The following is a 27,899-nucleotide window of genomic DNA, read 5'->3' on the forward strand; positions in this document are numbered from 1 at the left end:
CCGGTAACGTTTGACACGGGTACACGACAACTCGTACTTTCGGCAAGTCGTACTCAACCAACTCGTAACCTATTTTTACCAACTCGTAACCATGTTTTATTTGATATTATTTATCAAGTTTATATGCATAGTTATTGTAACTTTCTTTCGTATATCATTATATAGCAAAATACAAATAAAAAAACAACTTTCATTGTTAATAAAATTCAATCATAATTGTTTTAAATAAGCTTATAAAATGCTAATCGTTATAATCATTAGTATTCCTTAGAATTGATTGTTTGAAATTGTTTGCACGGCAATTTATTTGATATGCACATTAAAATAATTATGAGTACACAATATGCTAATCAGTGGTCATTAGTGGATAACATACCTACAAAAATAGAATGGATTTGTTAAAAGTAAAATAAACAGAGAGAAGTAAATGAAAACAAAAAATCGGTATAAGTGCGGCACTATGAACATCAAAGGCCGTTGAGTTATACTTAAACAATCACCATCCTCACCGAAAAGAAAATGCATGGCTTAAACGTTGTAAAAACCAAGCTTAGAGAAAAAATATATAAACTATGGTGAAATGTATGATCATCTTCAATTGCAATCATGGTTCGTCCACGTTGTAATGTATGCAAGAAGACTGTTACGATTCGACAAGATGCTCTTCAATGTGACACATGTGACAACTGGCAGCATCGTCTATGTGAAACTGGTAAGTTGATTTATGTTTTACTTGTTTGTAGAAATTAAGCCCACTACCTTAAACATTCTTTAACCATCGTAATTGTGCTGTGTATTTGCAAATAAACAAGGGCCCTTTCCTAAATGTTATCATATCTTTTATCTTTTTTAAAATTGAAGTATAATTGTGATTATATATATATCCTTTTATGTAGTCAAATATATAACAGAAAAAAGTATTATGTTGTATTCCACATGTTCCATGCAGACTTTCGATATATAAATTGTGTATCTCAATAATATTTTCCCCTAATCCTGTTATTTGGTCCATGTTTGGGGCCAATACGAGTATATATTTCAAAAAGCTGTATTTGTAGGACCCTTATTACTATTATTAATAGCAACAAAGCCTTGTAAAAATGTCTTACAATGTGTGTGTAAATATTAGTGATACTAGTGTTTTTTTTAATATGCACTCGTAATTCTTCTAAATATTGGCTTAATTTTTATTTTAACTTTTATAATAATTGAGGTCAATACGTATATAAATGATAGTAGTATTGTGATGAAATATACATTTTAAAATATAGTGCAAACGTACATGCAGAAAGATTAGATCAGGTGTGAAGTTGTTTTGATAACGGTTAATTAATGGCATGCTTCGTGTGTGAATAAGGGCCGATTAACTGGTAATCGACATGCTTCAGGTGTGAAACAATGATCAATGATCAATTAATCACCGGCACGCGAACTGCAATAAATAATTTGTGTATTAAGGTTTATGTTTAAAGGCTGTGGATTTTCTATAAAAAATCTTGATTTATTTGCCACAAAGTCCTTTTTTTCTATTCAATTCAATGGCACAGTAATTAAGCATAGAATTGTTAGTAAAATTGAATTATGAAATAAAATTATGAAATAAAATTATGAAATAAAATTATGAAATAAATTTATAAAAAATTAAACCAATACATTTTATTTCTTACAGGCATTTCTAAAGAGTTGTATAATCAGCTAGTACAACAGGAAGAAGAGATAGACTTCTATTGCAAAGAATGTGGTTTGCCAGCAGAAGAATCCAGCATCCCTCAGCTACCAGACTTTGAAAGTACACGCTATTCTACTGATGGTGTCCATGAGGCCAGTTTTTCTCTAGAACAGTCTACTGTTAGCACCCATGAGGAAAGTCATTCTCCAAACCAGTCAACTTTGGATGTCCACCTACCCGACACGTCCGAGGTATATGACCAGTCAACTATCGTCCAACTCAACAACTCATCGTTCACCGTATCCGACGAAGAAGACACAACTATTCATCTCAACAACCTTGACCAGTCGTTCGACATCACACAACGTACCTTTGCTGAACCAGATATTATTACAGAAACGTAAGTATTCATAAATATTTTAACAATCAGAAGGCTTGGGTTTCATTAAAACAAATCTACGCTATAAGATATATATTTATAAAAAAGATGTAGTATGATTGGGATCCCGTATGATTGCCAATGAGACAACTCTACACATTTGAACTACAAGTCACCGTAAGGCTTCAACAATGAGCAATACCGCATAGTATTTTAATTCTTAACTGCAAGTATATGAATATTAATAAGTAGTTTTAGTTTTCTTGTATAAAATACAAAATAGATTTTGTTTTTAAACGGATTGCAATTGTTACTTGTTATTATATATGTTGAAGAAGATTTTCGATTGAATTGATGCAAAATAGTATAAAATTGAGAAAGGAAATGGTGAATATGTCAAAGCGACAACCACCCGACCATAGAGCAAACAACAGCCGAAGGCAACCAATGGGTCTTCAATGTAGCGAGAATTCCCGCACCCGTAGGTGTCCTTCAGCTGGCCCCTAAAATATGCATAATAGTACAGTGATAATGGACGTCATACTAAACTCCGAATTATACACAAGAAACTAAAATTTAAATCATACAAGACTAACAAAGGCCAGAGGCTCCTGACTTGGGACAGGCGCAAAATTGCGGCGGGGTTAAACATGTTTATGAGATCTCAACCCTCCCCCTATACCTCTAGCCAATGTAGAAAAGTAAAAGAATAACAATACGCACATTAAAATTCAGTTCAAGAGAAGTCCGAGTCTGATGTCAAAAGATGTAACAAAAGAAAATAAATAAAATGACAATAATACATAAATAACAACAGACTACTAGCAGTTAACTGACATGCCAGCTCCAGACCTCAATTAAACTGATTGAAAGATTATGTCTTCATCATATGAATATCAGGTACAATCCCTCCCGTTAGGGGTTTAGTATCATACTATCATAAAATATATGAGAAGAACATAACCCGTGTCATGCCAACAACTGTTTTTTTTTTTTTTTTTTTTTTTTTTTAAAGAAATAAATGTGTTTAGTTCCGATGCAAAGACCCTATCAGTGAATCAATGTTAAATCCAAAATATGCAATCTTTAATGACCTGACAACAGTATCGTAACTATATCCCCTTTTAATAAGTCTATTTAAAGGTTTTGTTAGTTTCTGAGGAGAATACTGACATTTTTGTGCTTTATAAAGAATATTTCCATAAAATTTTGGATGTGAAATACCTGAACGTATAAGATGTCTGCATGTTGAGTTATATTTACGAATTATTTCCTTATACCGGTGATAAAATTTAGTAAATGTTTTGACCAGTTTGTGATATCGAAAACCCTGGTGTAATAATTTTTCAGTAATACATAAATTTCTCTCGCTAAAATCTAATACATTGTTACATACACGAGTGAATCGTACAAGTTGAGATATGTAAACACCATAAGATGGTGACAAGGGAACGTCACCATCTAAAAATGGATAATTAACAATAGGAAATGAAAAATCATCTCTTTTATCATAAATTTTTGTATTAAGCTTCCCGTTTATGATATAGATATCAAGATCGAGGAAAGGGCAGTGGTCATTGTTATCATTAGCTTTATTTAAAGTAAGTTCTACAGGATAAATTTCTTTAGTATACATACTAAAGTCGTCATTATTTAGAGCCAATATATCATCCAAATATCTAAAAGTATTGTTAAATTTTTGTATCAAATGTTGTTTTGATGGGTCTTTGCTAATTTTAGTCATAAATTGTAACTCATAACAATACAAAAACAGGTCCGCAATAAGTGGTGCACAGTTAGTCCCCATTGGAATTCCAATAACTTGACGATATACGGAATCTCCAAAGCGAACAAAAATGTTATCAAGTAAAAATTCAAGTGCATGAATAGTATCAAAGCATGTCCAATTGACATAGTTCTTTTGTTTATTGCTACTAAAAAATGATCTAAAAGAGTTTGAACATATGTACTCGCATTCCGACTTTTTAAATGCCCAGTTAATTAGGGATGTGAATTTTTTCTTAATAAGAATATGAGGCAAAGTGGTATATAGGGTAGAAAAATCAAAACTTTGAACAGATTCAAAATCACCAATATATGCATGCAATTTATCAAGTACTTCCAACGAGTTTTTGACACTCCAAAAGTAATTAATTCCACTATTTTCAAAGGCCTTATTTGAAGAATTTATTATCAGGTTTTTTATTGTACCAAGTTTGCTAGTAAGTAAAACAGACAATTTAGTAGTTGAACAATGGCTGGAAGATGAAATAAATCTATATTTGTAAGGTTTTTTGTGCAGCTTCGGAAGCCAGTACATAAGCCAGTATGCATATTTGTAAATAAATATTGTTTATTTCAGTTCTATTCAAGATGACCCCTTACCAGATCAACTTACAGATGCTATTGATCAGCCAACATACTCAGTTGTAGATGGTGCTTCTCAGCGAGGAAAGCGTAAGCTGGTTGACGTAGATGGATATACTTACACAGTAAAGGTAGGTTTTATAGTAAATATTCTGTTGTAAAATTATGTAAAATAATTTTTAAAAAATAGATAAGTAAATATAGACCGTTCTATATTGTGTAGATAATTATCTGATTTGGTATTATTGCCAATGAGACAACTATCCACAAAAGACCAAAATGACATAAACATTAACAACTATAGGTAACCGTACGGCCTTCACATAGCCAGCATGCCCCGATAAGACAATGTAAAACAATTCAAACTAGATAAGCATGTATATTATATATATATATATATTTGTCCTGTATGATCAGATATTTGTAATGCTATTTTTACTCATCAAATAATTGTTGATGAGATTTTTATTTTTTACATATGTATGAAAATGACAATAACTAATTTTTATATATTTAATAAAGCTTTCATTATTCATTTCAGAAACAGAAAGGTGATTCAACAACCTGGTGGTGTTCAGTTCGCAACAAGACAACCAGTTGTTCTGCTACTGTCTTACAGAAAGGTGACAACTTTACTGCTGGTCGTAAATCCCACTGTCATACTGCAAACCCTGGTACTGTTACAGCAGTCAAGATTACAGCTCAGGTATTTCTATTTTACTTTCCTTCCATCATACACAATGCTAATACAATACATAGAATCGGATTATGAATGAGACAGTTGTCCTGAACATGAATGAAATATTTGCCACTGGACGTTAAGCAAACACCACTCTGACTCAGACGAGACAGCTATTCCTTAGATCAACCAAAAATATGTTGATGTTCGCAAGACAAGTGTCAAAATGGATATATTTTTCATTAAAAACAGATTATAATTAACTTTCGTTTTTTTTTTTTTATCTATTCTATTATTTTCATTAATTAGTACTTGTGTATATCATTTTTACATTATTTCTTCATATTTCAGGCGAAATCTCAGGCTCGCCAAGATGTCTTCAGGTCTGCATGTGCTATTGTAGAGACAGCTATCCTCCAACATTCAGACCCATCCCAACCAGCAGGTAGCAGAGTCAAGCAGTCAAATCTTGTTCGTGTTGTTCAGAGAACCAAACAGAAACCACGTCCAGATGAACCACATGATCTTGAATTTGAGGTAAGAATTTATACTTTATACATACCTTGATTATGTGAATGTAATGATGAAATAAGTTAAACTGTAATTGTATGTTAGCTAAATATCACATGTAGTATTTATATGCAAATACAATCGGTTGATTAAAATTACATGTACCGAATGAAGTCTAGAATAACATAAACATAAGAAGGTTATAATCACCAATGAGACAAATCTCACACCGTAGATCAATTTTTAAATACTAATTAAAATAGAAATATGGTTTAAAAATATGAATTGATAATGTAATGTATATATAAAACTATTTTCTTAATTTTTAGTTGGATCTTGACTTTATCCCACCTGGCTTTCTGCAACGTGACATCCATGTCGACTCCAAGAGACACCTGCTATTCGCAACTACTGCCCAGCTGACAGTTTTAGAGAAAGCCCAGCGTTGGTTTATAGATGGTACCTTCAAGATCGTTGCTGCACCATTCTATCAACTACTATCCATCCACGCCTTCATAACAGCAAACAACTGTACAAAGAGTGTGCCTCTTGCATTTATTGTCATGTCCAGACGATGCAAGATTGATTACATACCAGTAAGTGAAATCATTATTTTTCTTTTCCTTTTAATATATAATTTTATTAATTTATCAAGCATCATCATTACTGGTCATATTAGTTGGATAATTATTATCATATTATTTTTTAAGTTATTACTATGAAAATTATTATAATATTATTTTTTAAGTTATTACTATGAAAATTATTATAATATTATTTTAAAATAATTTCTATGAAAATTATTATAATATTATTTTAATATAATTTCTATGAAAATTATTATTATATTATTTTCATATTATAATTATGATAATTATTATAATATTATTTTAATATGATTTCTATGAAAATTATTATTATATTATTTTTATATTATAATTATGATAATTATTATTAAATTATTAGTATTATCATGATCATTGTACTAAATAAATTTTTCAACTTTCAGGTCTTCCAAGCTCTGAAAGATCTTCTACCACAGAGTGCAGTCCGTGGGTTCGTAGCTGACTTTGAGAGTGGTGTGTGGCAGGCCCTGAAGGAGGTGTTTCCAGGCATGATGATCAACGGTTGTCTTTTCCACTTCACACAGGCTGTGTTTAGACATGTCCAGTTTCTTGGTTTGCAGGTACATATTATTATATTGAACTTATAAGATCATTTCCTTATATATATAAATAAAATATCGATAAACAAGCAGAGTCACAAGAATGTCATAACGGGCACCGAGCTACAACTATTAATCAATGATTATAACTAATGCTGCATTAAAAAATATCCACAAGTATAATAGTCCCGGTATAAGATTCGAAATAATGAACTACGATAGGTTAGGCTTAAATTAAAATATTGTTTGTTTGCAGTTTACCGACCGACCCTTGAAAATCCTCCCGACTGTGAAAATTTTATTGCTTTAAATTTGAAGAAATTTTTTTTATTACTTCTATTGACGCGATCCGGAACTTTGGGTCCTTTACGGAAATGATTTAAAGTCTGGGTCAATTACGCATTTCAAGTTCGGTTTTTCTTAGCTTCCCGTCAAGCGTTCATGTGACCATTTAATGATAAAGCACATGGAAATTGTTTACAGGTATCCATGAAGTCACGGAGGAGTACTTTACGCTATCGTCTCGTGTCAATTTTAAGACAAATAACAAACAAAAAAGTTTATTAGTAAACTGTTTATACAGATTCAGGCACATGTAATGATGTGTGATGATATCATTGATGATGATGCAGCGGATATTCATAACTGACACGATAACCATTCTGTCTCAAACAAATCGGGTACAGAATCTGTGGAGCCTGACTTTATGGAACCAATTTCAGTGGTTAAATAATTCGACAGCAGCTTGAAGTATGGCATATTTTCTACAAATCGTTGTGAAGACGACAAAGATGAAACCACTCCTCCGTGACTTAAATCTTCATGGATATCTGTAAACACGCCTGTACGGAGGAAGGGCTCATTTGAAATGTTAATGGATATAGATCATGCCAAATCAATAAGAAGCAACCCTAACTACACAAAGATGTAGAGAAAATGAATGGTTAGCTTGAAAAATAAATATACTCTCTCTATATTAAATCTATCTTCGATTGCAATGAGTATGCTCCTTTAGGATAAGGGGGGCTGGCCCACTCATTGCAATTATTCTCTTTCTTACAATATTAAATATACCCAAACTGTGTGGCCTGTGTGAATTCAATTAAAACATGTCCTTAGGAGCTATGCTGCCAATTTTTTTTATGCATTAAAAACATTTCAGTACAGATCATTTACTTTTAATGGGGTGCTATGGATTTCACCCCAAACTTTAGATTTCTTTGGTTTTCATTAAAGCCTGGCAAAAATATAACCTTATCACATATAATTAAATATTGTTAGAAATATGAACACAGTCGAATGTCTTAATACTTTTTTTTCAATTGAGGAAGATCATAAAGATTCAATGGTTATTTTTTTTTTTTTTTTATTAAAAATACACTCTTTAATACATTGTCTTATAAATCTTTAATATCTACATTTTTCTGATGAAAATACTCTACTCATGAAAACATTCTAGTCAAGAAGCATACATGTCTGAATATATTTCTTTAAAACAGTTCTAGTCATAATGACATTCCTTGTTTATAAGTGTTCCAGTATTTAATAATTATACCATATTTTATGTCATAAATTGGATAATGACACTATGTTAAAGTTTCAGTTTTGGTTAAAAAGTTTTTTATCTGAAAATGCCTGTTCATTTGATGTTGGTTTTCAGCATGTCCAGTGTTTGTTGTTTTAAAATGGTTTTTTTTCTTCACAAGAAACTTGGTTTAGTGTAACTGCTTTTTTAAACTGTATTTTGGCTGATAAAATAAAATATTTTTCCTACCTCCCGACCCTTCAGTCTGAAGGTACAGTCGGAAAACTGCAAACAAACATATTTTTAAGGTTGGCCTTATAATTAAGTAAAATATAAATTAATGGATGAAAGAAAGACATTTTAAATTATAGTTCATACTTATATAGACTGATTATAACGTAAAATGATAATACAAACATGTTCATCAGTTTATGTACATATTTTATATGTCTATTTTTTTTTCCAGCCAGCCTACCGTCAGCAAGACTGTATTTTTAAGTATGTCCGCAAGCTGATGGCGTTGCCTTTCCTGCCAGCAGACCACATCAGACCAGCTTTCAGGCGCCTGAAAGACCTTCAGACCGACCCACTTCAGCGTCTTGTTACGTATGTAGAAGACACGTGGATCAAGAGTACCGTTTGGCCCGTGGAATCTTGGACAGTCTTCAGCCAGCCGACACGTACAAACAACGATGTAGAGGGGTGGCATCGCCGCATCAACAAGAAATCATCAGAAGAAAAGAAGCCCTTCTACTTACTGCTTCCAAAACTGAAAGAAGAAGCCGAACTTTTACCCAATCAGCTGAAGATGGTTTCAGAGTGTAAGTTGACACGTCAACAGCGATCTACTTCCAAGTTTCTACAAGCCAAGTATTTCCAGTTGTGGGACCAGTATAGAGACGGGGATTTAACCGCAAATCAACTTGTCCGAATGTGTGGTTTGTTGAACGGTCCGTCTGCGGATTAAAAGACATTTCGTTGTCTGAATGAAAACCGCTCAGTGGTTAATTATGTGATTGAACAGTATTGAACATTTATTGAACATGTAAACTTTTTGAGATGAACAGTTATATGAAATGAATTTGATTCAGATAAATCAAATTATTTAATGTATTGTTATTCTTATCTGTTATTGATTATAGTATCTAATAAAAAAATATATAAATCTTTTGCAATTTGCTTTATACATGCATGTGCTTTATGGTTTCAAAACTATTAGAAATGCATTCATTATATACATAAAATATACGAAATAAGACATATAAAAAGAAGATCTCGTCTGATTGCTTATGAGACAACTCTTCACTAGAGACCAAAATGACACAGAAATGAACAACTATAGGTAATCGTACCTTCAACCATGAGCAAAACCCACCCATACCTCATAGTCAGCTATAATGACCAGTAAAACAATTCAAACGGAAAACGAACTGACTGCCATACTTATATAAAAAAAAAGAACAAAAAACAAAGTGTTAACACATCAACAAACAACGTGTTTATCGCAATATTCAGTAAAAAATCTCTTCAAATACGAGCACACCTTGACACTTGAGGATTTTTTTTCAGATACAAATCCTATCAGTAGATAAATCAGTAGGTAAATATGAAGCATTATAATGTTAAAAATATTTTCTACTAACACGAAAAAACTAAGACATGGTCAGATGGTCAACGCAATGTTCAGTAAAAAATATCCTTTTCATATTCTATGGATCTACCTCAGGGTGCACTGGGATACTTCAGGGAGTTAAAATATCCATATCTACTGATATAAACGTAGAAAACTTATATTATAATGCTAAAAAAATATTGGGTACGACTTAGTAGAAGTACGAGTTGGTAGAAGTACGAGTTGCCGAAAGTACGAGTTGGCTGAGTACGAGTTGCCGAAAGTACGAGTTGACATGTATCCGTTTGACACAATTTATGTTATATTATTGCGTCGCAATTACGCTTTAAAAGGCGATATTTTAAGAGGAATGTGGAAAGTAATATTTGACACCGAAGAAAAATAAAAAGACAAAAAATCCACATGGCAAAGAATACATTAACATACGAAGGATGCAATTATATGCGACAAAGAATTATTCTAGCAACATTAAGTGGAAAATCTGTTAAAATAAAGAAAATCCGTGCAAGAGATGATGATCCTGGTTTGAAAGGTTAACAATTTTACACACTTTTCTAAATACCCTCCCCCTTTTGTACAAATAGACATGTAGCCACTACAAAACTAGTAAAACTTATCCTTAATTGTTAATATGAGGCAGGCATTACCTGTAAATGGGGACGAAGTCTGTATGAATTATTTTTTTGTAACTTTCTCTGTAAAAACCAAAGAAATTCATGGGACTGTTCACACCAATGTCACAGATTTTCAATATCTTTTCAATATTAAGCCCATATGATGCCCTGATAACAAAAATAACTTTCATTTTTGTTTTTGGGGTTTCTGTTGCCATGGTTACAGGTCCCATATATATAAGCCCAGTAACAGAGTAGCAAAATCTCAAAATGCATCATTTTTCAACTTTCATTATTTTTAACAAATAAACTTTTTTAGCCTAAATCATAGGTATACTGAACAAATAAAGGTCTGGAATAACACATTAAAGTAAACAGACATTGTCTTGAACCCATTCAAAACATTAAAACTTGTATCTGAAAAGTGCCGATTTTGCATTTTTTCAAACTGCTGAAAAAGGCATTTTTTAGTAAATTTCAAAATGATTTTATTTTTTTTCCCCAACGTCAAATTTTATTGTTATGCCTCCAAAATAATCTTCATATATCACTCTTTTACCAAGAAAAAAATTGGGTGTGTGTTTTTTGTTGTTAAAAAAAAAAAATTGTTCAAAGTTTTCTGAAATTTGGCAAAACTTGAAATTGCATTGTGCAGATTAAAAGAAAGTAAGTGGTTATATTCGTCAATTTCAAAGTTTTTCCTATTTAACTCTGTAAAACCATACTGATTAGGAATTGTTTTGATACACAACTAATATTATTCAAAATAAATATCAATAACAGTTGCTATGGAAACACATTACAAAGAACATTGCAGTTGGCTTCAGACCACAATTAATTCCCTTTTTCCATGGCCTTTGAATATAGTTCCCAATTATCATAAGGGGTATTTCTTCCTAAGTATTCTGGCTACTGTTTTCTTTGAAATGTTTACTATCTAATTGGTCCTATCAGTTGCATATATATATTGAAATAAGTAAAACATGTGAAAAAAAAAATATTGTTTAAAGTGAAAGTAGTGATTTGGTCAAAATGAAAGTAAGGTAAAATTCACAATGGAAAATCCCTTATCAAATGGCAAAATCAAAAGCTAAAACACGTCAAAGGAATGAATAACAGCTGTCATATCCTGAGTTGGTACAGATATTTTCTAATGTAGAAATAGAGGATTAAACCTGGTTTTATAGCTAGCTAAACCACTCACTTTTATGACAGTTGGATACATTTCTAGAGGTTACAGGTAAAACATGCAACTTGCGGTGCGACTATGACAAAATAATTGGCATTAACAAAAGAGATTAACAGAAAACTTGAAATCAGTTTTATTTTGCAGCTAGATGTCACATAAGATTTATTCTCAGTTATGTCTGGAATCATCTGAGAAACTCAATTATACAACATGGTCTGTGTCTAGAATGAAAGTATATTTTGTTTGTGGCGCTAAGATTCAGCCTTTTCCAATGAATCAACAAAAGAACCAAATGAACCTTTTGGTAATACTTGAGGTTTCTGTTCCTGGTTATTAGAACTCAATCACATTGTTAGTGAATGAAGGACATCTTCTATATTTTGTGGAAAAACAGTTGTAATAATTTTCTTCATTCTTTCAAGTAATCTATTACAACTTTTAGAATACATATTCTAGGAACTCCTTTCTTCTTCTGAAAAACACCTCATCCTAACTGCTTGTAAAAATTCATTAACATGGTGAAATTCATGATTTGGAAACTGCTGGATCATTTCTAAAAAAAGAAAGTATTTTATTTTACAAACTTAATCAAATATGAGGTATAAAGCAATTTTTACTAGTTTAAATAATTTTTTCATAATGATTGATGCTTACACAAAATTCAAAAGATAGTTTTGTTTTTCTCATGGTTAACTTTTGAGTGCATTATTTATGCACTTTTTATACATCATTTACAGGACTATTATGGCATACCGTTGTCTGTTTGTCTATCGGTCACCAACATGTCGGACATGAACTCAATAAACTGCTGCGCCATGAGTGCATGATACGCCCTTCGTCTTGTGTGTAGGTTTTATGCCATAATCATCAATATTTTCTGAGATACAGCTCGACATGTGGAAAAAAAAACTTTCATACCAAAAAATTCAATAACTCTAAATATAAACATTTTGAATCATCACCAAAATTTTTTCTCAAGTTACAGTGCGACATGTTTCTGCCAGACAGACAGACGGACAGACGGAAGACATTTGTATACCATAATACGTCCTGGGCATATAAAAATGTTTAAACCAATTGGCATAGATAGAACCAAGCTTGATACAGCTCTGAATTTGGATTGTGATTAAACATTTGACAATTAAGCTATTATGGTTCAATATCCAAACTCTAAATAGATTCAGCATGTCAAAGAACACCAAGATTTCAATTTTTGTTGAAATCAAACAAAGTTAAATTTGGGAACTTGATGTGGACCAACTTGAAAACTGGACCCATAATCAAAAATCTAAACACATGTTATCAAAAATCTAAACACATGTTATCAATAATCTAAACACATGTTATCAAAAATCTAAACACATGTTAAGATTCAGCATAACTAAGAACCCCAAGAATTCAATATTTGTTAAAATCAAACTAAGTTTGGAACTAAATGTAGACCAATTTGAAAATGGGACCCAAAATCTAAAATCTAAATACACAGTTTGATTGAGCATATCAAAGAACCCCAGGAATTCAATTGTTTGATGAAATCAAACAAAGTTTAGATTTGGAACCTTTAGACCTCAATATGGACAAATTTGATAACAGGGCCCAAAAATCACAATACATGGTTAGATTCAGCATGTAAAATAACCCCTTACATTATTTTTTTTGTAAAAATCAAACGAAGTTTAATTTTGGACCCTTTGGACCTTAATGTAGACCTATTTGAAAACGGGACCCAAAATTAAACATCGAAATACACAGTTAAATTGGGCTGATCAATGAACCTCAAGAAATAAATTTTTGATAAAATCAAACTAAGTTTAATTTTGGACCCTTGGGACCTTATTAATGTAGATCAATTTAAAAACGGGACCCATAATTAAAAATCTAAATAGACAGTTAGATTTGACATATCAAAGAACCCCAATAATTCAATTTTTGATAGAATCAAACAAAGTTTAATTTTGGACCCTCAATGGACCAATTTAAAAAAGGTACCCAAAATCCCAAAACTTAATACATGTTTAGATTCAGCACATTAAAGAAGCCCCAAAATTCAAGAATAAAACCGCATTGAAATTGGTCAAGAAATAAGCAATTTATAAAAAGAAATTGAAAAGTATTGTTTCTGAGTCATGATTCTCCCTATTGCATAGATATTTCTGATTAAAAGAAAAATTTGGCTCTAATTTTGGCCTATTGATGTTATAATCACTTGTAACCATTAAAATTGGTATTAAGTATAGCATGTATAGATTCCCAAATGATGTTGACTGGAACTGGACAAAAGATTTTTTTATTAGATTAATGAACCCCCCCCTTTTTTGCCAAAAAAAGGGAGATCCTATATATAGCTAGTTTGTGGGGGTTGAGTAAAACGTTTAAACACAATTTTAAAATATTGATTGAGAAACTGTTGTTGTTGATTTACAAGGCAAAAAACTTTTTAATCTGTCTGTCTAAATAATACCTGTGATAAAAATTCCATGATGCTACTTATAGAAGTGATGCTGTTTTATTCACTTAAATTCTTGCCTGTGTTACATCACTCTGAAAAATAAAAGGTTTCTGATGAATTCATGTTAAATTGCTATTTCCCCTGGTTAATTCTGAGGAATATGTCAAATAAATCTGGTTTTGAAAAGTTAAAAAAAAAAAAGAGGAACATTTGTAACTACAATATAACTCAGTAAGTGGCACATAAAATATTGACTCTGAGTGATCATGGCTGACCTATACTGTTTACTTCTATGTTCTTTGATCTCTAGTAGCGATATTATTCATTGGCAATAATACAGCACAAAAATATTTCATTTTTGCCAGTAATAGTTTCTAGGGGTTCAATTCTATGCAATAACTTTATGATTATTTTTGATATAACATTTGCTTTCTGTACACCTTTTCAATAACAGTTTGCATTGATAAAATTTCTTTAAATGAATAAAATTGAGAATGGAATATTTATTACAATGATTACACAACCTTAGGGATAATGGATGTCAGCACTTCTGATTGTGACAAATTTACCTTTCAACTGATGAGTTATGGAACTTTGTTAATTGGAAAATATCCCTTATGTTAGATGTCTTGGTACTTGTGTTTTATATTTGTATATTGGCTGTCTTATATTGTGTATATACTCTGTATGTACTGTATATTCATGAATTTCAAGTAGCGAGACTATAATAAAATATTGAATCTGAATATGTCTTGATGTTAGATAGCATTGCTCAGCAATTGCATAAAATACAAAGTTAGTTATAGTTCATAGTATAAATAGAATTTTCTTAAATTGATTGTTTTGGGGAAATACAGGGATAAATTATTTGCCAAAAAATTTTGGAAGAATAAAAAAATTACTAAAGTGGGTTGATGTGGTCTGATAACATACATCTTCTGTTGTTTCCATCTTTTCTGGATATGTTGGCAGATTCCCTTTTCTTCTTGTTGATATAACCTTTAAAATAAATTTCAATTAATACTAACAGGATCTAAATACTAACAGGATCTAAATACTAACAGGATCTAAATACTAACAGCATCTATAATAAGCTGAAATATTTGCTTGTAATAAAAATTAAATAGCAAGATATAAATTTAAACAGCAATTAACATGATTAATTCCCTTCATATTCAATCACTGTATCTTACTAAATATATAAGGCATTAGCAGTTTAAAAAAATATTTTCTATAGGGGAAGTAAATTTATATTTTTGATTATGTAAGAATAATAATTATTTACACAACAATTGAATTGATTCAGCTTATTTATATAGAGAATAAAAATAAGAATCAGCAATATAAACAGCAAATAAGTTTTGTAATTTTTGTTAAAATGCTTATTTTTTTATAGACAAATAAACATTATTATGATACAGTTATAGTATCATTTGTTAAATAAATTAGGTGCAATTTGTGAAAAGGATAAGACTCTCCAATATATTTTTTTCTAGCCTTCCTGACTCAGGGAATGTAGCAATTAGTCTCTATTCTGGTATGTGAAGACTATGTATGACATACATGTATATCATAATAGTATTGCTAAACACATGCTGAACCTTTTGTGAAGATACAAGGATTACTTTTAAACAATATATTGTTATTACCTCATTTCCCCTTCAAGTACTGCATCATTGACATCTATTCTTATTTTCTTCAGAAACAAAGTACAACATGCTGGAAAAAATTAAAGCAATTATTTATAAAACTACAGTAAAACATTGAAACAAATTCTGTGTTAATCTATACATGTATTGCTGTTCAAGATTATTAATATTGCATACCAATTATACTAAACCATTCACAGATGTTCAACAGAGTACTTATCTATTTTCTATCATTATACAATTTTTTCTAGAATATTTTTTTTTTCAATATAACTTTTTTTTGGAAGCTTGTTATTTACAGATTCAAAACATTGTTAAAAGATACTCCTTATTGAATGCAAATCAAATATTTATATTCACAACCATGGTGTTATGTAAATAGGAGTTTTAAAGTTTTGACAATTTTACAGCTAAAGCACTGTTTTCAAATAGATATCAAATTATTCATAAATTGTAAAAATAATAGATTAAAACCATGCACTCATCATTCAGGGGTTTAATAGGGTTTACCAAACAAAGAATAATTAATATAATGCCCAATTATTGAATTACAAAAGAATTATGAACATTATGATTGGAGATAAGTAAGCATCAAAATTAAAATAGAGAATAATGGAATGCAAAATTAAGAAGAATAACTGTGGAAAACAAAATAATAAGGTACAAATGTAATACAATATAGATTATAAATCACAGAATGGAGGACAAACATAAAGAAATCAAATTATTACAGAAATCTAAATTTTAATTATAAAATCATTTTCCTTAGAATTGTACAGAATAATTATTTGTTTTAAAAAAATAGAAAATGTGTACAAAGTAAATAATACATAAATATTATATGACCCCAATTCTTACACTCATGAAAGGAGGTAAATTAAATATCTGTTTTGAAACTAATTTAATACATAGAAAGTGCTCCTTTTTTTCATTAAAAGACATGTTTGCATTGTCTTAGTAATTGAGAATGTTTTAACAAATAATCAATGATGAATGATAATAATGAAAATTTAAATATTACATAAACTAATCAAAATTATAAAAGGGGAAAAGGGGGGAGGTCATGTCAAGTTCTTTTTATTTCCATTACTCACATTCTGTCTAGTTAATAAGATGAATAAAATCCTTTTCCTTTGGTCTGCTACTTGCTAGTTTAAGGCTAGTTCTGTAAGGTAACGACTTGAGTCCAGAATCCTTGATGTGGTCAATATCTAGATGAAAACTTTTTGTTGGCATAACATGCGACGTGCACAATTTGAATTGTTGTTTTTTCATTTAATTGAAACGGCTGGTAAAAATACAATATTGATGTGAAGATCTAGAGCTACTGGTGGTTTTAGACCATTCTCAGACAAAATAGCAAATATTTGGTATGCACTGCCTGTGTTTCACTGTTTCAGTGTTTGGCAAGAGCTTGATGAGTTCATCACAACCCACAAACTTTGGAGAGAAACTGCACTACATAGTATCTACCTTGATATATCTTATATTTACCAACATTATAATGGTTTTATCAGTGTCTGCATTTCGTCTGCACTTTATTTTGGGCATTAACCCTTGTACTTCCTGTTGTTCCTTTATGTTTTCAATGAAGAAGAACCATAAGGGGAGATAATTCATAGACACATAGTTGATTTTTTTCAGTTTTCAATCCACATTTTTTTTCTTAAATCAAAAAACACATCCCTGAATTTTTTTAAAATTTTAAATGGGGGGTTTATCTTTATGATTTTGGCAATATTTTCTATAAACTATCTCGGAAATTTTGTCAAAGCTTCAATGAATTTTGGTGAAATTTGGTTTTCATTTAGATGTCAGAATCACCCCCTTTTCCAATAGAAAATAAGCATATGTACACAATTGTCAGCCAAATGTGTGATATATTTTTAGAAAGGCAAAGGTAACAGCTTTTAGATGTGATAATTGTCTGCATCATTTACTGTCAGGATTAAGGGAAAATAAGCATTGATATTTAGGAAATTTTTTAGAATTTTCATTGAAAAAAAAAGCCCAAAATCAAAATGGCCGCCATTTCCATAGTAACAAAGCCCAAAATTAATTTCTAAAGTGTTAGTTGTTAATTATATTAGTTATGTAGTATGTGTACAAAGAATGGTAAAAATCTGTGACATAGGTGTGAACACTAATTTTGGTCCTTACAGAGAATGGCTCTTAATTATTTGTCCAAAAAAAGACACGCAAATATCATAACGTTTCCGATTTTGGTTCTGTTGTTAGGGATTTTAGTTGTGACGTTATTTAAATTATGACGTCATATACAATGAAAACAAAGAAAGGCTATCATTAGGTAACGTTTTTTCATATCAAGGAATTATTAAAAATGAAATTGGTATTGCGCGTTCCTTCCTATTTTATACTAGACTGATAAATTTATATTTTACTCAAAGTTTCATACAAACGAGACCGGAAAAAGGAAGTATATTGTACATTTCTGCGCAGGTCCGGGATTTCAAAACTTGACATTAAAAAAATTCAACGATTTTGAGTTCATTAGTACAATGAAAAATTCGGGAAATTTTCCTGAATTTTTTTTTTATTGAATTTTCTACTGTTATTGGGGACTTCGTCCCCATATAAATTATATAATGCTTATGCATATAACAATCACTCAATTTTGTCTTTTTTGTATTCATGGCCAGTTATCCATCAGATCATTTATGATTACCAACTGCCCTGTATGTCATGTACATGTATGTGTACATGTGTAGATTGTACATTTGTAAAACATAAATATTGCTCGTATGATCTTTTGAAACTGACACAAAGGATGTATGATCATAAATATGTATGTTGTGAGCAATTAGAAAGTTTCTCCACTTTATATAGCGCAGCCACAAAGTTGTTAGGCTATATACAGTACTATTTTTGGTTCACTGTAAAATCTACAGGCCCGTAGCTCACTTTTTGAAAAGTTTAAGATAGATTCTGTTTGCTTGAGGAGATGATTTTTCAGGGCTGAAAGGAAATTTGAAAGTCTGGGCTGTCATGCCTTTGATATAGTTAAGTGTGAAGACTGCAGATACATGATCATGATGATATACATGTAGTCAAAATCTTACCTGTCATGACATTACATTGTTCTGCAACAAGTAGTTATACAGACTTTTTTTTTTTTTTTAACTACATAATAATTTTATTCATCAAATATTGCTTGTTACATAAACCATCAAGATTCCAAGCTTCTCTTGACGTACCCTGTTACAATCCACTGACTACCCAGGGAATAATCAGCTGATTAAATTAATTGACATACATTTTGTTTACAAAACTGTATATTAACAATATAAAAATTATTCATCGATTATGTTTCTTTTAATTGAAAGCAACATTGGACTTATTGTCTTATGTCCATTAATATTGGTATCTACTCTCTTGGTGTATTCATTAATAAAAATTCTGAATACGTCTATGTTTTTTGTTTTCTGCTCAGATACATAGTACGACTTATATATTGAAAAACTAATAATTGTAACCAAAAAATTTATTGGGTAATACTTGCTGTCTGTAATTTTGTATCCAAATATCATGTGTTGTAATTTTATTGAAAAATCTAAATTACTCTTTTTTAAGAGATCGTTTATTTGTTGCCAAAATCTTGTTAAATAAGAGCAATTGAAAAAATAATGAGCATAGTCTTCTTCTATGTTACAAAAATTACACAAACTGTTATTAGTTATTTTCCATTGTAATAAATGCTTTTTGGTTGGTACAATAAACTGTAGTAGTTTCCATCTGTATATTTTTAATTTATTTTCAGTTAAGTATTTGAAAATAAAGTTATATAATGAATTCATATTTGAAGCTTCTTGCAATGGTAAAATTTTGAGCCACCTGTTTATCCCTACTGACGTTTCTTTTTTACTATTCACTAGAGAGTCATATAACATTTTATTTGAAAAAAATGTAGTCTCAAAATAACGATCTTTCCATGTGATCTTATTTCTCTGGATATTTACTTTACTTTGGACAGAATTTTCTTGTTTAACTATGTCAATCCAATTTTGTGGAATGGATTGTTTCAATTTATGAAATTCAGCAATCCAGTTTACTTTACACTTTAATTTGTTCAAAATATAATTTTCTGATAGTGACATAGTGTCATCTAGAATGTCATTCAAGTATATTATATCACTTTTAATCCAAAATTTATACAGACTTAGTGGCATTTCATTTTCAATCATGATTCCTTGGAAAGTATTGCCATTTCAATTTCTACACTTGCATGACTTGCATTAAGCTATCAAAATTAAATGAAGGTGAGTTATTGTTTTTGAAAATAGCTGGATCCATCCCTGAGACTTTAAAAGGCTTCAAAATTATTGGATGTTGATTTTGAAAATTTCATTAAAATAATAGTTATTCAGAATTTTTCTGAATACTTTTAAGCAGGGTCATTTGTATTATTCTTATACATCTATTTTAATTCAGACATCCTAGATACATGTACATGTTTCTGTCAACATCAATGATATGTTGATAAGTCAGGGGTAGTACTCCATTTGTGTTTTATGATTATATAAGGGATTTGAGAATCGCCTTTTTAATTGATTTTCAGCATTAAGCATTGCAAAATGAAAATTTTTACAAACAGTTCCAGACTTTTAAAATTCACTGAAAGTGAAATATAGTAATACATGCACGTACAATGTAATATGAGAAGAAAAGATGTCAACCCTTCAGTAAGTATTTATATAGCAAAATATATCAGATTGTGTTTAATTCTTTGCAATTCTCACATGTCATGCATGTATGTTCTTTTTATTTCAGAATTTGAAGCAAGTTTCATAAGATTGGTGGATAAAGTGACAAATGGTTCAAAAGTTGTAATAAGTGAAACAGGTATGCTTAATGCTATGTAAATATATGTTACGTTGTTTATTCTTGAAAATGTTTTGGGTATTTGGTTCAAAAATGAAAACATGGGTTAGTTTGAGGGAAAATAGGGATATTTGGTGTATGCAGTTGATTTGTTATGACATTTGCATTTTTTATTTCCATCATGACCATGAAGAATTTACAACCAGACCCTTCATCATGGTCCATTGCTAATCAATCATGGTTCCTTGGAAATTATTGCCATTTTAATTTTTTACATTTAAATTTGCATTAAGCTACAATGTATCAAAATTAAATAAATGCAAATTGTTGTTTTGTTTTCAATTTTTTAGGAACCAGTTTATTATACCAGCCTGGCATATTAATTGGAGGGAAAATAGAACATGATTGTAATCCACAAAGAGGCATTGGTTATTTCCTGGAAGGTTTGATATGTTTGGCACCTTTTACTAAGACACCATTGAGAGCTACACTTAGAGGTGTAACTAATGACCAGACAGATCCATCAGTAAGTTGGCCTAGGATTAGATAATATTTTATGAATAAAACATATATTAGAGGGTGATAGAGTTTATTGTTAATCTGGAAAAAAATCATTGTCAACACAGGCAAGGCAGAAGGGTCACAATCTCCTCTATCACCCTCACATCTTTAATATTTGGTTTGCTCTCAGAAAATATTTTGGGAGCACATGGTAATATTTTGTCTGTCAATCTATGCATGCCATCTGTTAATGTTTAAAACATCAAGTTTCCAGATGATACCTTAAATATTTTTTGTTTAGTTTGAATAAAACCTACACAGATGGAAGATATAGGAAAGAGGAAGATGCTTTTTGATCAAGCAACGGTCAAGGTCCCTGTCATTAATGGTAGACACATTTGTGGTTTAAGGATTGTAATTTGAGTTTCCTTACTTAATTTGAAAAACACTGATTAAGAAGGAAGATATAAGGAAGAGGAGGATTCCTATTAGTTTTGTGCAATTAAGTCAAAGGCCAAGGCACATTTGTAACTATTACAAAAAATAAATTATCTCTACTGAACCAATGAAAATCTTGAATTCAGATATTAAATATTATATAAAGTAAAAATTACATTAGAGGATCAATGCTAAACTTCATGGACTAGCTTCCAATTTACCTCACTAAATGGGGTGGGGGTTTGTTTAACACCATCAAACTAACAGCACTTGGGTGTTTAATTTATGATATTAAAAAAAAATGTTGGATAAATTTAATTTGGATTTTATCAAATGAATTGCTAGTTTCTAAAGAATGATGATTCCAAGAAATTTTGGATATATATTTGATCAAATGTTGAACATGTTGAAAATGTTAATTTAATAGACACGCTGATATTCGTATATTGTTGAAATTTATAAGAATGCAAAAATCCATTTATTAGTTGTTCTTTTACTGTAAAATTATATCAAATTTAGGAATTTATGTAGAAATAAATCAAAAGTTTTGACCCTTTTATATAAAAATGTCTGAATAGCATGGCTTTGAAAAGTTCAAGGGTAGAAATTGTTTCTTTAATGTTACGTTATTCTGTATGGAAAACATGACATATTAGATCATATCTATGGGTAAATTTGACCAATGTGTCATGGTTTATATTTACAGGTAGACCTGATAAAACTGTCAACACTTCCTGTATTAAAGAGATTCTTAGGTACAGATGAATTCCTGGAATTAAAGGTCAGTGAAAAAACTTATGTACCATGTATTTGTCAGGTTAAATATGGATAAAAATATATAAATGGAAAGTCTCCAAACAAATGACAAAATGAAAAGTTCAAACACATCAACTGTCATATTCCTGACTTTGAACAGGCATTTTCTTATACATGCATATGTTATATAGAAAATTTTGCCTAACATAATATCTATTGACAAAACATCTTTTTGCAGAAATGTTTAGCAATTGTTGATTTTGAAAATTTATAAACCATTTTCACAGAAAATTTAGAAATATAAAGATTGTTGATTATATTGATTATTGGTACATAACTTTATATGATTGATGTTTAAAATTATATTAAGAACAGACAACAAAAATTAATATAACACCATGAATTAGAAAACTTGATAGAATCTCACCAATGCCATCAATTGTTATTATTTATGCGTCTTTTTTTAACAGATAGTCAAGAGAGGAGCGGCCCCAGAGGGTGGTGGTGAAATCTTTTTTACATGTCCGTGTCGACAGAAACTACGTCCATTACAATATACAGACCCAGGGAAGATTAAACGTATCAGGGGTGTGGCGTATCCTTATTTTGAACAATATAATTGTGACTGTTAATTAGGAAAAATGTAAATTGGTGTGAAATGTACATAGACTGTATGCAATGTACATTCTAGAAAAATATTTTGTATTCTGATCTGTACTACATTGTTCCTCTGTTTAGAAATCATACTGAATCATAAGATAAATTCTTTCTGTTTGAATATATGCAAAATGTGCCAACACATTTCTGGCTTAACAATGCCAACTGACAATGTCATTCCAATAATTAAAAGATTTGTCCCATTAAACAAAGTTTTACTTGTTCATTTTAAGCAGTTTTTTTCATATTTTCTGTGAGTAAATTAGAAATATGGTGAATCATTTTGAACAAGATATCTGTTATAATGATATTACAGTCAATTTTATGTGAAGACATTTATTTTGTATTCTTAGAATATAAAGACACCAAGAAGGAAAAAAGTAATTTACAGTAAGGATTAGCAGAATAATTGAAAGCCATAAGAAACATTAATCAAAAAATAAATAATAGTCCACTCATTACAAGGAAACCTAGAGATTGAACAACAAAAAAAATCAATTTAACAATGTCCTTATTCGAAAACATACAAAATGTTGCCTAGTATGATAATGTATTTGATCAGTGCACGTGAGAAAAACATAATGTTTTGTTTTATTTGACCTTAACACTATCTAGATGGTCTGTAAGAGTTTCACCAGTAACAAATAACAGAATAATTGAGGCAGCCAGAAGTATACTGAATAAATTCATACCAGATATATACATTTATACAGATCATTACAAGGGAAGCCACTCTGGAAAGTAAGTAATAGCAAGCAAGTATTGAATAGCACTGCAATAAAGAATATTTTGGTATCTAACCAAAAACCTTTGGTTTTAGGTATTCATGTTTATATTTGCTCTGTCCATTTAAAAAAAATGATGAAAATTTCACGGTGTCTATCCATATCGGATCCTTTACGCGCAATTCAGCGGTACGCGGCTCCTTTGTGAACAGATAATGGATCCTTGCCGTAAAAACAACGTGGTGTTGTTAGAAAGTCATGGATGACAACAAATCAGAGAGGTATTTTGTGTTAAATTCTTAGTTCACGGAACTTTAGAATGTCAAACTGATCCACTCTTCTTATGACTATAGATAGTTTTAAGAATAACAGGCTATTTTTACAAGAAAAAGTGGGCAAGTGTCTCACATAACCTTTGTTTTTTCCAAAAAACAGCGTTTTATGCAAGTTATTTCTGTCAATATCGATTTGAATAAACAGTTCATCATTTTTTAATTGCTCATTTCATTTTATTGAGTATAAAAGAGTATACAATAAGCTCCAGATAGAATTAAAAGACCGTGTTGGAAACGGATCATAAAGATCCGTTGCCACAAATTTTATAACATTTTGAACTAATTTCAGAAGACTGAACATTAGAATTTCGGTAGATTGTTTTACCCAATAAAAGAACGTCAATTTCTAATACAATTCAGTACTTTTATCAGCAAAAACAGGGAAGAAATGCTTGAAAGTCTGGAAAATGTCAACATCACTTCGCAATTTCATACAATTGCACTCCCTTGTTTCAGTGATTATTTCGTAATCATAATAGCTAACGAAATAAAATACATCTATATACTTACCTTGATAGTTGGCTTATTCCGCCTGATATTTGTTTTTTGTTGACCAGAGTGTTTAGACAAAATAAAACACAATTTTAAAGGAACGTTTAGATTAACTCACCTTATGTTTACGGCAAGGATCCGTTATCTGTTCACAAAGGAGCCGCGTACCGCTGAATTGCGCGTAAAGGATCCGATATGGATAGACACCGTGAATTTGTCACACATACATTTAAATGATACATGTATAACCAATCAGTATAGCTTATTAGGAAAATGTTTAACAAAACTCCTGTGAAAATACATATTCTTTGATTCATATTAATTTTAATCTATACAAATATACCAGTAATGTTGTAGAAATAAGGAATTTTACCTCAACTACAAGGTACATTTATTTGGTACAGTAATAATTCTTTTATTCTCTAACTACTGACTATAAAAAACAAAAAAAATCGATAAGCTTAACTTTAGAGAATTTAATCTCTAAGATCATAATTTAAATTAAAAAAAAAAAACAAATCAAAAGTTCGAAAAAAAAAAATGATTATTTATTTGAATTAAGGTGGTACCTAACACTACAGGGAGATAACTCTGTAAAATCAGCTAAATGTCTTAATCACGTTGTATTGTTAAGGAAATATTAAGCTTCTCAATGATCAAAATAATTGTTTGTCAAACTGCTATATACATGATATAACCAATGAAATTTTTATGATAAAGTGGTTGGTTCATTTTTTTTAAAATTTTTGTCAAAAGGTCAAAGTAAACATTTTGTCAAAATTTTATGAAAATTAAACGAACCAAATTAATATTAGTCTAGGTGTTGGGTAACACATTAAGTTCTCTAAAATTTCCTACCCTCCGAAGAAGCTATAAATGGTGATTGTGTGTAAGTTAAGATAAATGATTTATTCATGAAATGTCAAACATAATTTTTCTGTTACAGGTCCCCAGGATATGGTTTAACATTAGTAGCTGAGACATTAAATGGAACCTTCCTTACAGCAGAGGTAGTGTCTAATCCTAAAGGTACAGGGCCTTCTGTTCCTGAAGATGTAGGCATAAATGGAGCCAAGTTATTGCTTGAGGAAATATATAGGGTATGTTGACTAGTTCTGCAATCTGCAGTCATAGGAACATTTTCATATAAGCTGAAATAAGCTGTAAATAAAATTTACTAAATTTAGTAAAATGTTTTTAGTTTCATTGAGACTATAAGAATCATGAGACAAAATTTCTATAAAATATATCTAGATCTCTTTTATTTAAATTTTCCTTCAGAAAATATGTAAAGGTTATTCTTTATTTCAGGAAAATGTTGGAGCATATCTAATATACCTTATTTGTGATTTTGAAAAAATAAAAATGATATATTCTAAAATATTCTGATGTTTTTTTCTATGTCAAATATCTGAAAAAAAAATGTGTTCAAAAGGATTTGGAATTTTAAAATGAATTTTGAAAACCTACTAACAACTTTCATAGTGTTCTCTGTATGCTGTTATGCAAATACTTTTTTTTTAGTATGAAACTTAAATTGGGTTATTAAAACATGATATTTTGTATAATTTAAGGGTGGCTGTGTGGACTCCAACAACCAGGCTTTGACAGCTTTATTTATGGTGCTAGGCCAGCAAGATGTTTCTAAAGTTCAGATAGGAGAATTGTCACCATATATGTAAGCTTAACATTAATTACATTTTCAAATGTTTATGATTATGATAAACGAGAAGTCATATAATTGACCAGAATATATTAAGAAATCATTTATATATGTGCAATATAGCATAAGCTACATAAGAAGAAATAAAGAGAAACATCAAAAGATAGGTCAGTCCAATCATAGCTCAAGTCAAGCCTTCAGAACAGTTTGTTTAATTTGGATATTTACAAATAAGGAGATGTGATATGATTGCCTATGAGAGTGAGACAACAAGACACCAGAGACCATATAACATACAATTATCATCCTTCCCTAGGCCTATATCACCCTGCTCTGTCACTCAGTAATTCTTGTATCAAGACTTCGAAAGGAGACCCGGCATTTTCAGCAATGTCACAATGTGAGAGGAGAAGTTATCAGCGACATCACAATGCAAGAGGAGATGTTATCAAGCTTGCTTTCGTCAAGCGTAAAACTATTGTATGGAGAAGGAAAAAGACCAGTAATAGAATGATAAACTGATAATCAGGTTTTCTTCCTTATAGATATCGTAAAATATCAGCCGCTCGACACAATGTGAAACTTTTTAGCTCGTTGGCTATTCTCACTCGCCAAAAAGGTTCACATTGTGGCTTGCGGCTGATATTTTACGATATCAATGTGTAGAAAACCCGAAAAATCTATACTTAGCATCCACAAGACACTGTACAACCTTCAACAATGAGCAAAACACATACTGCAAAGCAAGCTTTAAAAGGTCCTGAAATAAAAATGTCAAACAATCAAAACAAGAATTTATATACAAAACAATAAACAGAAAAAAATATATATTATATTCATCAACAAATGCACAGCAGCGAACTAAAGGATATAGACTTGGGACTGACACATAATGTTTTTAAGGGTTACTGTAGATTCATTATTCTTTTTGGGATACCAATTTTCATGAATTTCATGGTTAAAGATGAACCAACAATTTAAATGTTCAACAAATTACAAATTTCTTATACACTTGTATGCAAAACCATAAAATCAAATATCCATGAAATCTTATCAATTTTTAATAGCACATTATATTTTTAATTATGATGAAATATTTCTAATTTTTTTTTAGGATTCAATTTTTAAAGCACATAAGAGACTTTTTCCAAGTGATGTTCAAAATAGAAACAGAGAAAAAAACAGAAGAAAATGAAGATTTGCAACTCGGTGGAGATAAACTCATATTGACTTGTGTTGGGGTGGGATATGCTAATGTCAGTAAAGCTATATCTTGACCACTGTGATAGTGTTTAGTGTTGATGTTTTATGCCATGTATCTATTCAAATAGTTGTGGATTGAAGCATTGGATTTTTCATTAGTGTGAGCTAGATGTATTTCATGACATTTGCATCCATAGTCCATTCAACAGTGTACTATAGATAAGTTTGGAAGTTGTCACCCCTTAAACCAATTTGTATTTTTGTTCCAAACTCAACTTGATTTGTTAAAGATTTCTTATTTCAAAAGTTTGTGTTGATGATTACTTTAATCAACCTGTATTAGTAAAGTAACAATATATGTTGATGATTACATTAATCAACCTGTATTAGTAAAGTAACAAGATATGTTGATGATTACATTAATCAACCTGTATTAGTAAAGTAACAAGATATGTTGATGAT

At 30.5% G+C, this 27,899-nt stretch overlaps 2 protein-coding genes and 1 long non-coding RNA gene across 3 annotated transcripts; 2 read left to right on the forward strand and 1 right to left on the reverse strand.

Moving 5' to 3' along the window:
* Positions 1-41: 41 nt before the first annotated feature.
* On the forward strand, positions 42-9,629 carry LOC143083294 (uncharacterized). Its single transcript, XM_076259562.1, has 3 exons — positions 42-712; positions 1,670-2,069; positions 8,761-9,629. Exons 1-3 carry the CDS (start codon positions 607-609, stop codon positions 8,807-8,809), a joined length of 555 nt encoding a protein of 184 aa, XP_076115677.1. The 5' UTR covers positions 42-606; the 3' UTR covers positions 8,810-9,629.
* A 624-nt stretch (positions 9,630-10,253) lies between these two features.
* LOC143083305 (RNA 3'-terminal phosphate cyclase-like protein) lies at positions 10,254-27,517 on the forward strand. The gene is made up of 9 exons (XM_076259575.1): positions 10,254-10,459; positions 20,617-20,688; positions 21,018-21,193; positions 22,313-22,387; positions 22,833-22,957; positions 23,635-23,760; positions 25,518-25,671; positions 26,146-26,249; positions 27,349-27,517. Exons 1-9 carry the CDS (start codon positions 10,330-10,332, stop codon positions 27,509-27,511), a joined length of 1,125 nt encoding a protein of 374 aa, XP_076115690.1. The 5' UTR covers positions 10,254-10,329; the 3' UTR covers positions 27,512-27,517.
* On the reverse strand, positions 11,846-18,003 carry LOC143083315 (uncharacterized). Its single transcript, XR_012980634.1, has 5 exons — positions 16,923-18,003; positions 15,829-15,898; positions 15,113-15,178; positions 14,192-14,271; positions 11,846-12,283 (listed from the first exon to the last, which is right to left on the reverse strand). It is a non-coding gene; the product is annotated as an uncharacterized LOC143083315 (long non-coding RNA).
* Positions 27,518-27,899: the final 382 nt, after the last annotated feature.

The sequence above is a fragment of the Mytilus galloprovincialis genome, chromosome 1 (assembly GCF_965363235.1).
Source record: "Mytilus galloprovincialis chromosome 1, xbMytGall1.hap1.1, whole genome shotgun sequence".
In the NCBI taxonomy this organism is placed as follows: Eukaryota; Metazoa; Mollusca; class Bivalvia; order Mytilida; family Mytilidae; genus Mytilus; species Mytilus galloprovincialis.